The sequence below is a fragment of the Microtus oregoni genome, unplaced genomic scaffold, assembly GCF_018167655.1.
Source record: "Microtus oregoni isolate MIOR12 unplaced genomic scaffold, Mior012 000036F_ref0000092, whole genome shotgun sequence".
Lineage (NCBI taxonomy): Eukaryota > Metazoa > Chordata > Mammalia > Rodentia > Cricetidae > Microtus > Microtus oregoni.
Window position 1 is genome coordinate 19796381 of NW_024543095.1, and position 12870 is coordinate 19809250.

Below are 12870 nucleotides of genomic sequence, written 5' to 3' on the forward strand. Positions count from 1 at the left end.
GGACATTATGGTCTACACAATGAGTTCAGGGGAAGAGGGTGGTACATAGAGAGACCATGTCTTTCAAAAATAAAACAAAATTACCACCCCCAAACAAAGCATATACTGGTGGAATATAGTTAGAAAAAGAGAAATAATATGAAGAGTCTAATTTGATCTATTCTCCCGTCCAAAATGCTTTCTATATATGCCAAGCTGCTGGTGTAAAATTTTTTAAAATCTAAAAATCATTTATGCCTGGTACCCTCAGAAGCAAGAACCCTCATATCCTCTGGAACTGTAATTATGGATGAGTAGTTATGTGAGCCAGAACACATGAGCTGGAAGCCCAGCCCAGGTCCTCCCCATGATCAAGTGCTCTTAACCACGGAGCCATTCCTCTAGCCAACACTTACATAAATTTTTATATAAAAACATTTTATTTTTAAGACAGACTTTGCAATGCAGGCCAGGCTGGCCTTGAATTTTTAATCTTCCTACTTCTGCTTTACAAGTTGTTGGGATTACAGATGTGTACCCTATACTTGACAAAAAAATGGACTCTGTCATAGTCAAAACAAGTAAGGTTTAGGAAGGGATGACTCATTAGCAGACCATGCTTGAATTACAGATTTTAAGGTGTAGATGGCAGGATTATAACAAAAATAAAGGACTCACATTCTTCACAGGTTGATCTTATTTTTAAGTAAGTAGAGGGAGACACAGCCAAGGACGACAATGAACTTCCATTCTTTTGCATCTACTTCTCAGTACTGGGATTACAGGTGTGCAGCAACTACCATGTTTGGTCTATGCAGTTGTGGGGACTTGAGTCTATGGGTCTGTTCATAGGCCAGTATTTTACTAACTGAGATACATCCCCAGCACCATAGTTCAACTTCCTTATACCTTTCTAACTTCCAAGTTCCCAGTCCCCTCATGGACAAAGTTACAGATGTTACAATCTATAAGCATGAACAAAACAATCTCATCAGGAATACAACCTTTAAATTTATAGGTTAATTTGAATAAAAACTTAGTTTTATATAAAAAGCAAAGGAGGCTTCCTAAAAAGGAAGGTGTGAGGGGATTAGTTGTCTTCATTTTTCTTACATTCACAATCACTTTTACAGTTTTCTTGATTATCATACCTTTGTGTTACAATACTATTTCTAAAGAAATGTTTAGTGAAATACAGCCATCTCTCAGTGTTGTAGGAAACTGTTTACCAAATCCAAGCATGCTCAAGTTCTTTAAATAAAACAGCAAAGTTATTTGTACACAATCTATGTAGTTTACTATGCATACACATTAAGATCCCTAGATTATTTATAATACCTGTTGTAAATCCTGGGTAAAGGTTTATTGCATGAAAAGGAAAAATGCAGGCATTCTACTCTGATGTAGTCTTCCACATGCATATTTTTAATCTATGGGTGAATTGTTGGATGTAGAATACACAGTTATGTGAATGTGCTTTGTAGGCACAGGAGTCAGAACATCAACCCTACTTAACTATGAAAAATAACCACTGAAACTCATGGTAAATACACAATATAAGTACCTGTGGTCCAGCACAGCTGATCTTACAAACATCACAATAGTGAATCTGGGGTGGTTTGGGAGGCTGTTTTGGTTTCAGTTGTTTATTTTGGAATGGTGTTTTTTTAGTAAAGGTGGTCCCTGTCCAGGCAGCTGTTGCTGCAGCAGCAGCAGCTGCTGCTGCTGCTTGCTTCTGTTGCTGTTGCTGCTGTTGGTAGTAGGAAGACGCAGCTGAATATACGGCTGCTTCATAACCTGAATAAGATGTACCTTACAAATAAAACGAAACAAAGATTATGTTATATGATTATAAAAGGACAAGTTAAATGTCAATTATAAGTTTAAATTCAATAAATGCTGACAAAAGGTAGACTTATACGTGCATATTTACAATATGTATATATCTTATCTCAGGAAATCTCCCCCAACATAAAACTTACCAGTCTTCTACACCATCACTAAAATATTTACTTGACACAGATGTTATGAAGGTGTAAGAAAAGTGTAATATTTAGTCCTTCACTTAAAAGATGCTTACTGTATGCTCAAAGGAAGGAATGTGTTTGACAAATATGTGTACAGAAACTACTGTCCCTCTGAACAGATTTTACAAAGCAATGGACTTGAAGAATCACAAGTAGGAAAAATTCAAAAGTACTTCATAAGTTAAGATTTAGCGATGGAGAGATGGCTCAGCCCCTTAAAGGTTAGGCTCACAACCAAAACTAAAGATTTGAAAAATTAAGAGAATAATAGGTAAAATGAAAAAGATAAATATCACCAAGATTTTAAGTTCCAGCCATCAACTTATGGTTTGTACAAATGGTAGAGCAAGAAACAAACAAGCTAGTTTGGGACGCAAGATAATAAAGCTTAGTAAAAGAACAAGTTACAAGACCTTGTAAGAACTAAGAACTAATAAGGTTCTTTCTTCCAAAACTTTTATGAAAGAAGCAAGGTGTTTTCTGGTTTAATGTACACAGTAGGTCAATTTACACTGTTGGGAATCTATACTGAATAAACATTTTATGCTAATGATTGTCCCATAAACACTGATGTTCAGTGACGTGCTGGCTTTAAAATTTGTAAAGAGTTTGACGTTTTTTATCTTCTTGAACTCCGCTGCACTGCCTATTCACCATACCCCAAGTCAGCTCCTTAAAGGAATGTAATAAATAGGTGGGCAAGAAGAGAAGGAAAACCAAGATGGCAGAACAGCACAAAACTGAAGAGAACTAGGACTGGAATTATTGCACGGCAGTAGACAGCACAAGGACATAGATTCAATCCTCAGTACAGAAAGAGAGAGGGTATGGGGAATGTTGAACTTTTTGTTCTTAAAAGCTAATCTAATCTAAGCAAATGACTTCTGACCTACTTACTGCAACACATCTACACACAGAAGAAAAGATGAGTTGGAAGATGAAGCCGAGATATATGAGTAACGAGAATCATAAGAATCTCAAAATTGACAAGGCTAACAACAATAAAGAAGTTAAGTAACTTTTTGAGAAAGTATTTTTAAATTTTGTGATTATAAGATGCTTATGAAATTTCAAGATAGGAAAATGTGATAGAAGAAAACACCCAAAAGTGGAAAAACGTAGGTATACCAGTAATGACTATATGATAGAGAACTCTTGGTGTGACTGGTTTTAAGAAAGATTCTATACTTCAATGAACTTTATTAGGCATCCTATTAATATTAGCCTCTATTTAACAAACCAAAACAGAAATTCAAACTAAAAGATACAAATAAACCCCAAACTAACTTCAAATCAATATAATCAAAGAACACCAGCCAAATGCTTTCAAATTTAGACAGAACCATAGTTTAAATTTTACTGTAAAAAAAAAGAAAAACAAAAAACAAAAGAATCCCACAATAAGGCTAGCAAGATTGCTAATCATGTCTGATAACCTGAGTTCAATTCCTGGAAAACAGGGAAGGAGAGAACCACTCCTAAATGCTTTCCTCTGACTTCCACGTGTAGCAATGTACCCCTACACCCACCTCTCAAAACCAAAACCAAACCAAACCACCACCACCAACCTCCGCCCCCAAACAACCCATGCAACCTGTCTAAAATCAATACAGAGAGCTGGCAATTATGGTGATATATGCATGGAGTCTCATCTACTTAAGAAGCTGAGGCAGGAAAAACATTTGAGCCCTGGAACTCAGGACAGTCCGACAATGCAATATGACTAGAAAATTTAGGGAGAAAATTTATATATATATTTATATAAAAACAAACTAAAACACAAAACCAGTAAAGCTACTTTTATTATTATTAATTAAAACCACAATTCTCATATAAAATTGTTTTAAAATCAATATTGGAACAGAGGGCTTCACATCTGGTAGACTGATCTTTTATACGGAATCTACAAAATTGAAACTTAGTTGACCATATGTATCTTTGGCGTGTATAAATGTGTATTTAAATTTGGGGGTCCACTATATGGAAGGCAGTGTGCCAGATACAGGGAAGTATTAGAAGACACACATGCATACATGCAATTAAAAATATATATTTTTAAGTTTACAGCGTAGTGGCAAGCATCTTTACTCATTGAGCCATCTTGCTGGCCCATATATTTTATTGACTCACATCGCTACTGTGTAATATTCTAGTATATAAAATAGTGTATTTATGGATATAGTGTGGCATTTCAGGTACAGGAGGAATATGTTCTAATGCTTAATGTAACATAGCAGGATGACTATGGTTATTTCAAGAGAGGCAGATAATTTCAAGAGAGCTAGCAGAGATGTATCTGAATATCTGTACACAAAGAAATGGTGTTTGAGGTGTAGGTATGCATATTATCCTGATTAATCACTACACATTATACATGTGTTGAAATACCACACTGTGTATGTGTGCAAGTTATGTGCTTGTTAGCGCAAGTGCTGAGGAAACCAGAGGCATTGAATCTTTTGTAGCTGGGATCACAGGCTGTTGGTATCTACCTGACATGGGTGCTAGGAACCCCATTTGGGTCCTCTGTAAGAGAGGTACATACTCTAAACTGAGCCATCTCTCTAGCCTTCAAGCTGACAACCTGAATTTGATCCCTGGGAACCACATGGCAGGAGAGAATCAACTCCTACAAGCTGTCCTTTTACATCCACACAGGTATACTGTGTGTTTGCCCCTCCTACTATACATAACAAAAAATATAAAACAGCAAAAAACATTAGAAGTGTTGTATACACACACTTCAAAATACACTATTATCCAAAGAATAAAATACAATGAGACAGCAAGTTTCTAAATGACAGTCACATTTATAAGAAACCTAAGGATCCTTACTGAAATGGCTGCTTGCTGAATCTAGGGCAAGAAAATCCTAAGTGCTCAATGACTAATCTGGCAATGTCCAAAAGACATTGAGGATCCAATGTCCAAAAGAATAAAAGGATCCCACTGCTCAAATTCATGAAAATAATGTCTCAGAGACATGAGAGTCAATGGATTACAAGATACTATATGATAAAAGGAATCTACAGTGCTGATGTGGAAGGGAATTCCTTAAGAATCAACATGTTAAAAAGAGCAAAAATTCCTACACCACCAAATAAATTTATTTACTTATACTTTCAAAACATGACAACCTGCAGTTGGTAGTTGGACAACAGGTCCATGGATTACTTAATGAGAAAAAGAAAAGGTATTTTATTAATGGAGATACCTGACAGGCAATGAACCAAAGATGGAATCATGGATTGGAAATAAGCAGGAATTATTTATTCTATGTTCCTAAAGCAATTGAACAGAAAGAACATTCAAAAGTAGTTTTTCTTTTCTTAAAAAACTGGCTGAACATAAATATACATAAAAAGACAAAAAAATACTGCTACATCATGACAAGTGCACTCATTTTCCCCAAATAAATAAATGTACAAAAAAAGAAAGAAAATAGAAATTAACACTTGATTTGATGGTGCATACCTATGATCTCAGCACTTAAATGGACAAGGCAGGAAGATCACAGTGAATATAAAGCCTGCCGAAGCTATATCCAAATTCTATGCTAGCATTAGGAACAGAGAGACCATGTCTTAAAACCAAATCACCCAGATTGTTGAACAACAATTCAAAATTAAAACTGTCTACATTATGAGAAAATAAACATACATTATTTACCTGGAGAAGTATAATCAATAAGATCTTAGTTTGTCTGCCAATCTCAATCATTTAATTTTACATTTTATTATAAAAAAGTTGGGGAAAAAAAAGACTCCACCAAAGTTAACCAGAAATTTATATTTGATAGTACCCATGTTTGCTTTCCTTACTATTAAAATTGTGGTTCATTGGGTACACGTAAAAAAAAAAAGCAGTTGATATAAGAAAGTTGTCATCAGCCAGGCCATGGTGGCACATGCCTTTAATCCCAGCCCTCAGGAGGCAGAGGCAGTAGCAACTCTGTGAGTTCAAGGCCAGCCTGGTGTATAGAGTCAGTTCCAGGACAATCAGGGCCTGTCTTGAAAAACAACAACAAAGAAAGTTGTCAGTCACAACTGTGGGGGTCTACAGCTAAATCTAAATCATCTGAGTTTGGTTCCTGGGATTCACATGGTAGAGAGAGCCAACTCCTACAAGTTGTCTTCCGATTTACACATACACTCTCTTACACACAAGCATTAATAAACTTTTAAAATAAGTTGTCATTAAAGTATACAAAGTATAGTCAAGTAACCTGAGAGGTTCTGATATTGTGGCTATGTAAAAAGAGTATCTTTATGCTTACAAAATATTTTCGGGGGGGGGGGGGGGGGACGGGACTGGAGAGATGGTTCAGTGGTTAAGAGCACTGGCTGCTCTTCCAGAGGTCCTGAGTTCAATTCCCAGCAACCACATGGTGGCTTACAACCATCTGTAATGAGATCTGTCGCCCTCTTCTGGCGTGCAGGCATACATGGAGGCAGAATGTTGTAGACATAATAAATCTTTAAAAAAATATATTTTCTGAAGAACTTAGGGCAAAGCACCAGATTGCATAATTACATATTACAGACCATACGCAAGAGAGAAACTATGACCAAAGATAATGTAGACATTTAAAATATGTTCAATAATATTCCATTGCAATAATCCTGACTTCAATTTTAACTATCAACCAACGAATGCAGCAAAGAAACTTAATCAGGAAGTCCTATGAGTAGAAATAACAGTATCTTGAAATTGAAAAGATTCATTCCCTAAATAGGGAAAATCCTGACTATGTCTTTACTCTTAACAAAAATGATTCTCTGCCCTAACTTCTTTTAATCAAGTCTCCATCATTCATCAATTTGGTGAGACTTCTCAGACATGACCCTTTCTTTCCTCATTCCAATCTGTTTCCACATGTTGCTAAGCAAAGACAGCAACCATATCAGTATACAAAGGCTTTGCACACATATATATGTACAGTATAATATCACATTATGCTCTTCCGAAACTATCTGCTTTCCTGTATTCCTAGAGACAGGATAAGAAATCTGAGAAAAACGAAGGTATCTTTTAAAATTCATTATCTAGGTTTCTTTCTGATAATCAGGATATAGCAAAGCAGCAAAAGGTAAGAACTAGAACTGTCTATGCCACCTTAAACCCTACACAGAAAATGATAGGGTATTAAAGAATAAAAGCAATAAACATACAGCAGTACATAGTCAGGAGTCGACAAAATCATACATACAGTTTTCATCCCTGCAAAATTAACTACTCAGTCAGAAATCAAGCCATTGTTATTTAAGACAGGTGTGTCATATAACTACACCCTCATGGATGTTTATAAAAAAGTTGCCAACATTTTCAGGGACTATTTATTTCTGACAATAAATATGCAGAAATAGTTCACCAAGAACCAAAAGAAACAATAATAGATAATCTGTCTATGGTAGTCTTCAAGTGTTAACCTTGAGTTTTCAAGTTCACTATCAGGAAACAATTCTGCAGAGGACTGTATGTTCTCTCTTCCAACTGAAAGGCTAGGTCAGAAGATTAGCTTTCAAATTCCCTCAAAGGGCAGTATATTCTGCTAAGAGCTTCTACTACCACCATCATCAACAACATTGCTTATAATATGGACCTTTTGTCATATTAGGTACAAATACTTATTTTAACAACCATGAATCGATTTTTCTCAATTCCTGCTACTGTAAGTAAAATAATTACAGAGAAATCAGGACAGTTTCTAGCCAGGGCTTTGCAATTTGTTTACCATTTAAATACAGCTTGTCAGTCTTACCAGAATAAGTAACTGCTGTGGTACTGTAAGTAGCACTCTGAGTATAGGACGGTACCACAGTAGCCGCAGCTGCCACTGGTTGTACGGTGGAGGACACAGGATATATGGAGAAAGTAGTGGTAGCCGGACTTGGTGTGGCTGGTTTTATGGCTGTCACTTGTCGAGCTTGCTGGGCTTGAGTATACTGTGTTGCACCTTGACTATAACCTGCTTTAGGAGCTAAAGCAAGAAAGACACCAGAAAAAGAGAAGAGTAACTACAGTCATTGTAACAATATACTTAAAAAACTAAAAGCAATAGCGATCAGAAGTCCTAGTAATTTCTTCTGAGCAAACGATATGATTCTTACTACTAACTTGAATAAAACATGTTTCTTCATTTCTGGCATTACAGTTCATCAGAATTACAACCAGAAAAGCAGTACTATTTATAAATGACAGATCAAAAGTTTTTATATAACTTGTGGATATGTGAATATTTAAACCAGTCTACTTGAAAGGATTAATTTTACAAACAGAACAAAGCTAAATTTGTATTTCAATTCATATTAAAAATTTCAGTGCTTAATCCTGAAACTTACTCGCATACTGTCAATGGCATTTTACTGATTTACTCAGTGAGTTTAACTCAAAACCACAAATGTTATTCTTCAAATAGCTCAAAAAAGCTATCCTTAAATGACTACTATTCATGTTTTACTAAACTGTCTTCAACACTCAAATATGAAAAATCCTATCAAATATATTTCTCGTTAATGACTACTCAATGATTTCATTTCTGAGAAATGCCTAAATACACAGGAGTAAAAACTTACTTGATACTCAGTTAAGGTAATTTTAAACTTACCTATACCTGATTCAAACAACACAAATTAAGATAGAATTAAAGAAAAACTAACTCCTAAGTAACTAAAAAGTCAGTCAATGTCATAACTTAAAAATCTTCCGACTCTTAGATAATCCAGTACTCTTAAGCACAAGACTAGCCTTGGAATAACTATGAAGCTTGTTTATTATATATACAAACAGAAAAGGGATCATAAAAAGGCCAGTCATTGCAATTTATCAACATACATACATATTCTGAGACAGGGCCTTACAACTACTAGAAAGCCCAGCCTGGTCTCAAACTCGTGCCTCCCATATGCTAGGATTATAAACATGTAGGTATCCACTTTCAAAATAGTTTTCAGGGCAATCACTCTTCCAACTTTTAAGAGATTTACAAAATCAAAAAACCAGAGACACTGAAGAAATGTGGTCAACGATTTCATGTATAGATGTGTTAAAGGACAGGGATGAAGAGGGAGACGAAGGCACTTCCTACCCATGATAAAGTCAGTTTGACTTTTTTTTTTTAAAACCAAAAATTCTAATCCATCTTCAAATATAAGGTATTACTCAATCTTCAGACCTCAGCCTTATTTATTTTTTGAAAGAGGGTCAAGGCTATATAGTTGAGGCTAGCCTCAAATCTGCTATGAAGCTGAAGGATAATCTTGACCTCCTGATATTCCTACTTCAAGCCATTGAATGCTGGGATTACAGACATGAGTCACCATGTCTAGAGTCATATGGTGTTACGGGTTGGACCTAGGGCATCATGAATAACAGGGCAAGCACTCTTTCAAATGAGCTATATTCCTATCTCCTCAGCTTTAAAATAAAGCTCCTTAAAAATGCTTTTGTTGTTGTGATTTTGTTTTGGTAAAGTTTAAGTCTATAATAAGTCTATCCTTTAAATATGGAGGCTTCTACAGACAAAAAACTTCTGCATTTGAACTATTATATGTACTGCACTTCACATTATGGATATTCAGTAGATATAGCTAGCTCAGTACTCTGGGCACAGTAGTAGACTGAAAAAGGGTTGTGGGGGAAGCTAAACAATTAGTTTTACAAACTGGGGAAGTGAAACCCATTAACAGTGGCTGGTAACAGAACCACCTGTCATTACAGATGAAAATATGAGTCCATGAAAGTACCAAATGGTTACTAAGACAGTCAGCATTATAAAATAAGTCAAGTCTGGTAAAGCTTGTGGACAAGTTAGTGTCATAGCTTCTTTTGTACAGTTGACTTCAGCAAGAGAGGAATCCTATTCTGTAAATCACAAACAGCATACATATCCAGAACAAAAGGACACCAACTTCTATCCTAATCATCTCTGTGACTCAATGGCATTACAGTAGAAAACAAGGACACTGATAGAATCATTGTAGATGGACTCTGCAGTTTGTTTTCATTAGAATACCCCAAATTATTACTTTTATCATTTATAATAAAGCTGTTTACATAAAGCCCACCTGTCTGATAGTAGGTTTCAGCCACAGAAGGCTGAGGCTGGGCAGCGGCAGCTACAGCAGCAGCAGTTGCTGTTGGCTGTTGGTAGTACTGCTTACTATCATAAGCTACAGCAGGGGCTGTGGATCTTACATATGAATATGAGTCCTAAAAGAAGAAATGTAAAACAAAAACAAAAGCCTTGATTTAGGTGGCAGGAAAAAAATCCTTACTGTGTAAATATACAACAAAGGAAAAGAAAACAGAGTTAGTTATAGGCCTAGACTATGTTTCAATACAATATAACTAACTAATAAATGATTAGTTTATAATAAGGAAAGAGAACACTAACAATGAACATAAAGATAATAAATAGTAAAAAATAAGAAAATTAAGTTTCAATACAAGTAACTAATTTTGAACTTTTAAAAATAACCTCAAAATACTTCAGGTAGTGTTTGACTTCAATAATTTCAAAACATTTAAATATTACTTAATTAAATAACCCATTTTACCCCCCCCCCCAAAACTGACTGCAATTTTGCTTTAAAGATGAATGCTATAGTATTAGATAGAATTTCCATGGGACTAGGTAATACAGCATAAAAGCGTAAGCAAAAGGAACAGCAACTTTAAGTTTCAAGAAGAAAACATGTAATATTTATTCAATGGGGCTTACAACGATGAGTTTCAAACTTCCCTTTCTTTTCTCCATAAATTTAGGGTAAGATGAAAGCATTTAAACAATAATTTGTGTAAACTTTACAAAAAAATTAAACAAACATATATATGTGTAGTAAGGTAAAAGTAGCAAAGGAGAATATAAAATCCACTGCAAAGATACTTAATGCTTGGATCATACCCTAGGAAATCATTCACATCTCTCCACCACTTGGAAGTACATTTACAAGCACTGGCTTAAGCCTTCCATTATACCTGAACCAATTAAATGTGTATGTTAAAGCTACTGAAGCTAGTCGTTTTCTTACCTGGTAGTTTTGTGTAGTAGCTGGGGGTGGTGGTGGTGGTGCTTCCTGTTGCCTTTGGGTGTAACCATAGTCTGTTGCTGTGTGTGCAGTGGGGTAGCCTCCATAAGCAGCAGCTGTTGCAGCAGCTGCAACAGCTACTGGAGCAGGCCTGGCAACTGCAACTGTGGCGGCTGCTGGTGCGTAAGCAGCAGTAACTGTGTGAGCAGCTACTGGAGCTTGATGGACAGTGTAGCTAGCAACTGTAGTTGGATGAGAATAGGCTACACCCGAAGCTGGCTGCTGGCTATATTGTGAAGTAGAAGAATAAATATAATAATTTAATTTTAAAACCAAGCAGATAGCCATTTAAAATCACTTATCAACTTAAGAAACATGGGAAGTTATAATTTAATTTTTAAAATCAAGGAATAATCTTAAAATTATCAACTAAAAGCATATTTTTCAAGTAATAGAATTACTGACTACTGAAGGGCAAGTATTTATTTGAACTCAATACGTTCTACTCAATACTATTATTAGTTAGTGTTTTAAAAATAAATTTCCATTCCTTAATTATAAATACTTTATATATTTACATATATTATACATCAGACCACGAATCACATGGCAAAGCAAGAAAACAGATATAAAACAGAGGAAAAAATTTGCATCAAATTAGGAATTTAAAAAACCCTTTATATATAGTTTATTTTACACAATTTAAAATCTCAATAAAAGACCTTGTATTATACAACTTATATAGGATAAATATGACAAAATTTCCAGCTTACAAGAAGCATTTCATTAAATAAGTTCTTTTAGAAATTTAATGTGTTGTTGTAAAAGGCCCTAAGGCAGATGCTCTACAGTCATTCCCATTTAAGCCTCAAAAGGCAAAAGTGTTTTCCAAAAATAGTAATCAAATCAATTCCACCTAAAAATTCTTATAGAAATGTTACTTTAACTTCTAAAATGAGAATCTGTGCTACATAAACTCAAGTCATACAGATGTGATCATAAGACAGTATAGTTTAGTTTTCATTAAAGGCTCACTTGCTAAGGCCATCCTACAAAGGTAACACATGCCTTCTCCAAAGCAGAGACACCCAATAGCTCAAATGTTTGGCTGACAACAAGGCTTAGTAAGAGCCAACAGTTAAGAATAGCTGGGGGTGTGTGTACTGCTGATAGCACTAATAAATTGTGAGTATGTGACTTATGGGTTATAAAGTACAGTGTATTCTATACTGGTGTGCATAGTAGCATAGGAAGGTTGTATAGAATTAATATTTTGGGCCACCATATTTAGCCTGCATTATAGAAAATACTGATCAACTAAAATTTGACCAAAGGGAATCAATAATGAAACTTACAGATAAGAATTTTATTTCATATAAAAATGGAAGATTCTAGGAAAGGTGATAGCTGTCTTCTAAAAGAAGACACTTACTCCATGCTGCTCCAGAGAACAGAACTAGAACCAACAGATGGAAGTTACAGGGTGCCAGATTTCAGTCCAATATGAAAAAGAAAACAAAAAACAAAAAACAGAAACAAAAAACTTAGAGTCCAAAGAAACTATTAATTTCTACTTGGCTGAAGCTTCCATATTTTAATATAAGACTACCCAACACTTTCTGCATAAATGACAAAGAACAAGAAAGATAAGCTCACATTTTTATAATGGGAAACCTGTCTAAATAACATGTCATTTATTATAGATTATGTAACACTTAAAATTTTTATTCATCTATTATTTACTACTTTGCAGTGCTGGGAATTAAAATTAGGGCTTCACACATGCTAAGTAAAGGTTCTACTAATAAACTATATTCCTAGCCTCAATTTGACCT

At 35.1% G+C, this 12870-nt stretch overlaps 1 protein-coding gene across 5 annotated transcripts in view; it reads right to left on the bottom strand.

Annotated features, from left to right (window-relative positions):
- The window catches only part of Zfr (zinc finger RNA binding protein), a 66291-nt gene that overhangs the window by 35560 nt on the left and 17861 nt on the right, over nucleotides 1-12870 (bottom strand). For 2 of the 5 annotated variants that reach the window (XM_041631019.1, XM_041631017.1), the window contains exons 3-7: nucleotides 12468-12491; nucleotides 11039-11321; nucleotides 10073-10217; nucleotides 7768-7986; nucleotides 1544-1791 (exon numbers count right to left, since the gene is read on the bottom strand). In XM_041631019.1, the coding sequence (XP_041486953.1) occupies nucleotides 1544-1791; nucleotides 7768-7986; nucleotides 10073-10217; nucleotides 11039-11321; nucleotides 12468-12491 (919 nt within the window). The remainder of the gene's footprint in view (nucleotides 1-1543; nucleotides 1792-7767; nucleotides 7987-10072; nucleotides 10218-11038; nucleotides 11322-12467; nucleotides 12492-12870) is intronic. The other 3 variants (XM_041631020.1, XM_041631018.1, XM_041631021.1) reach the window with 2 other exon arrangements.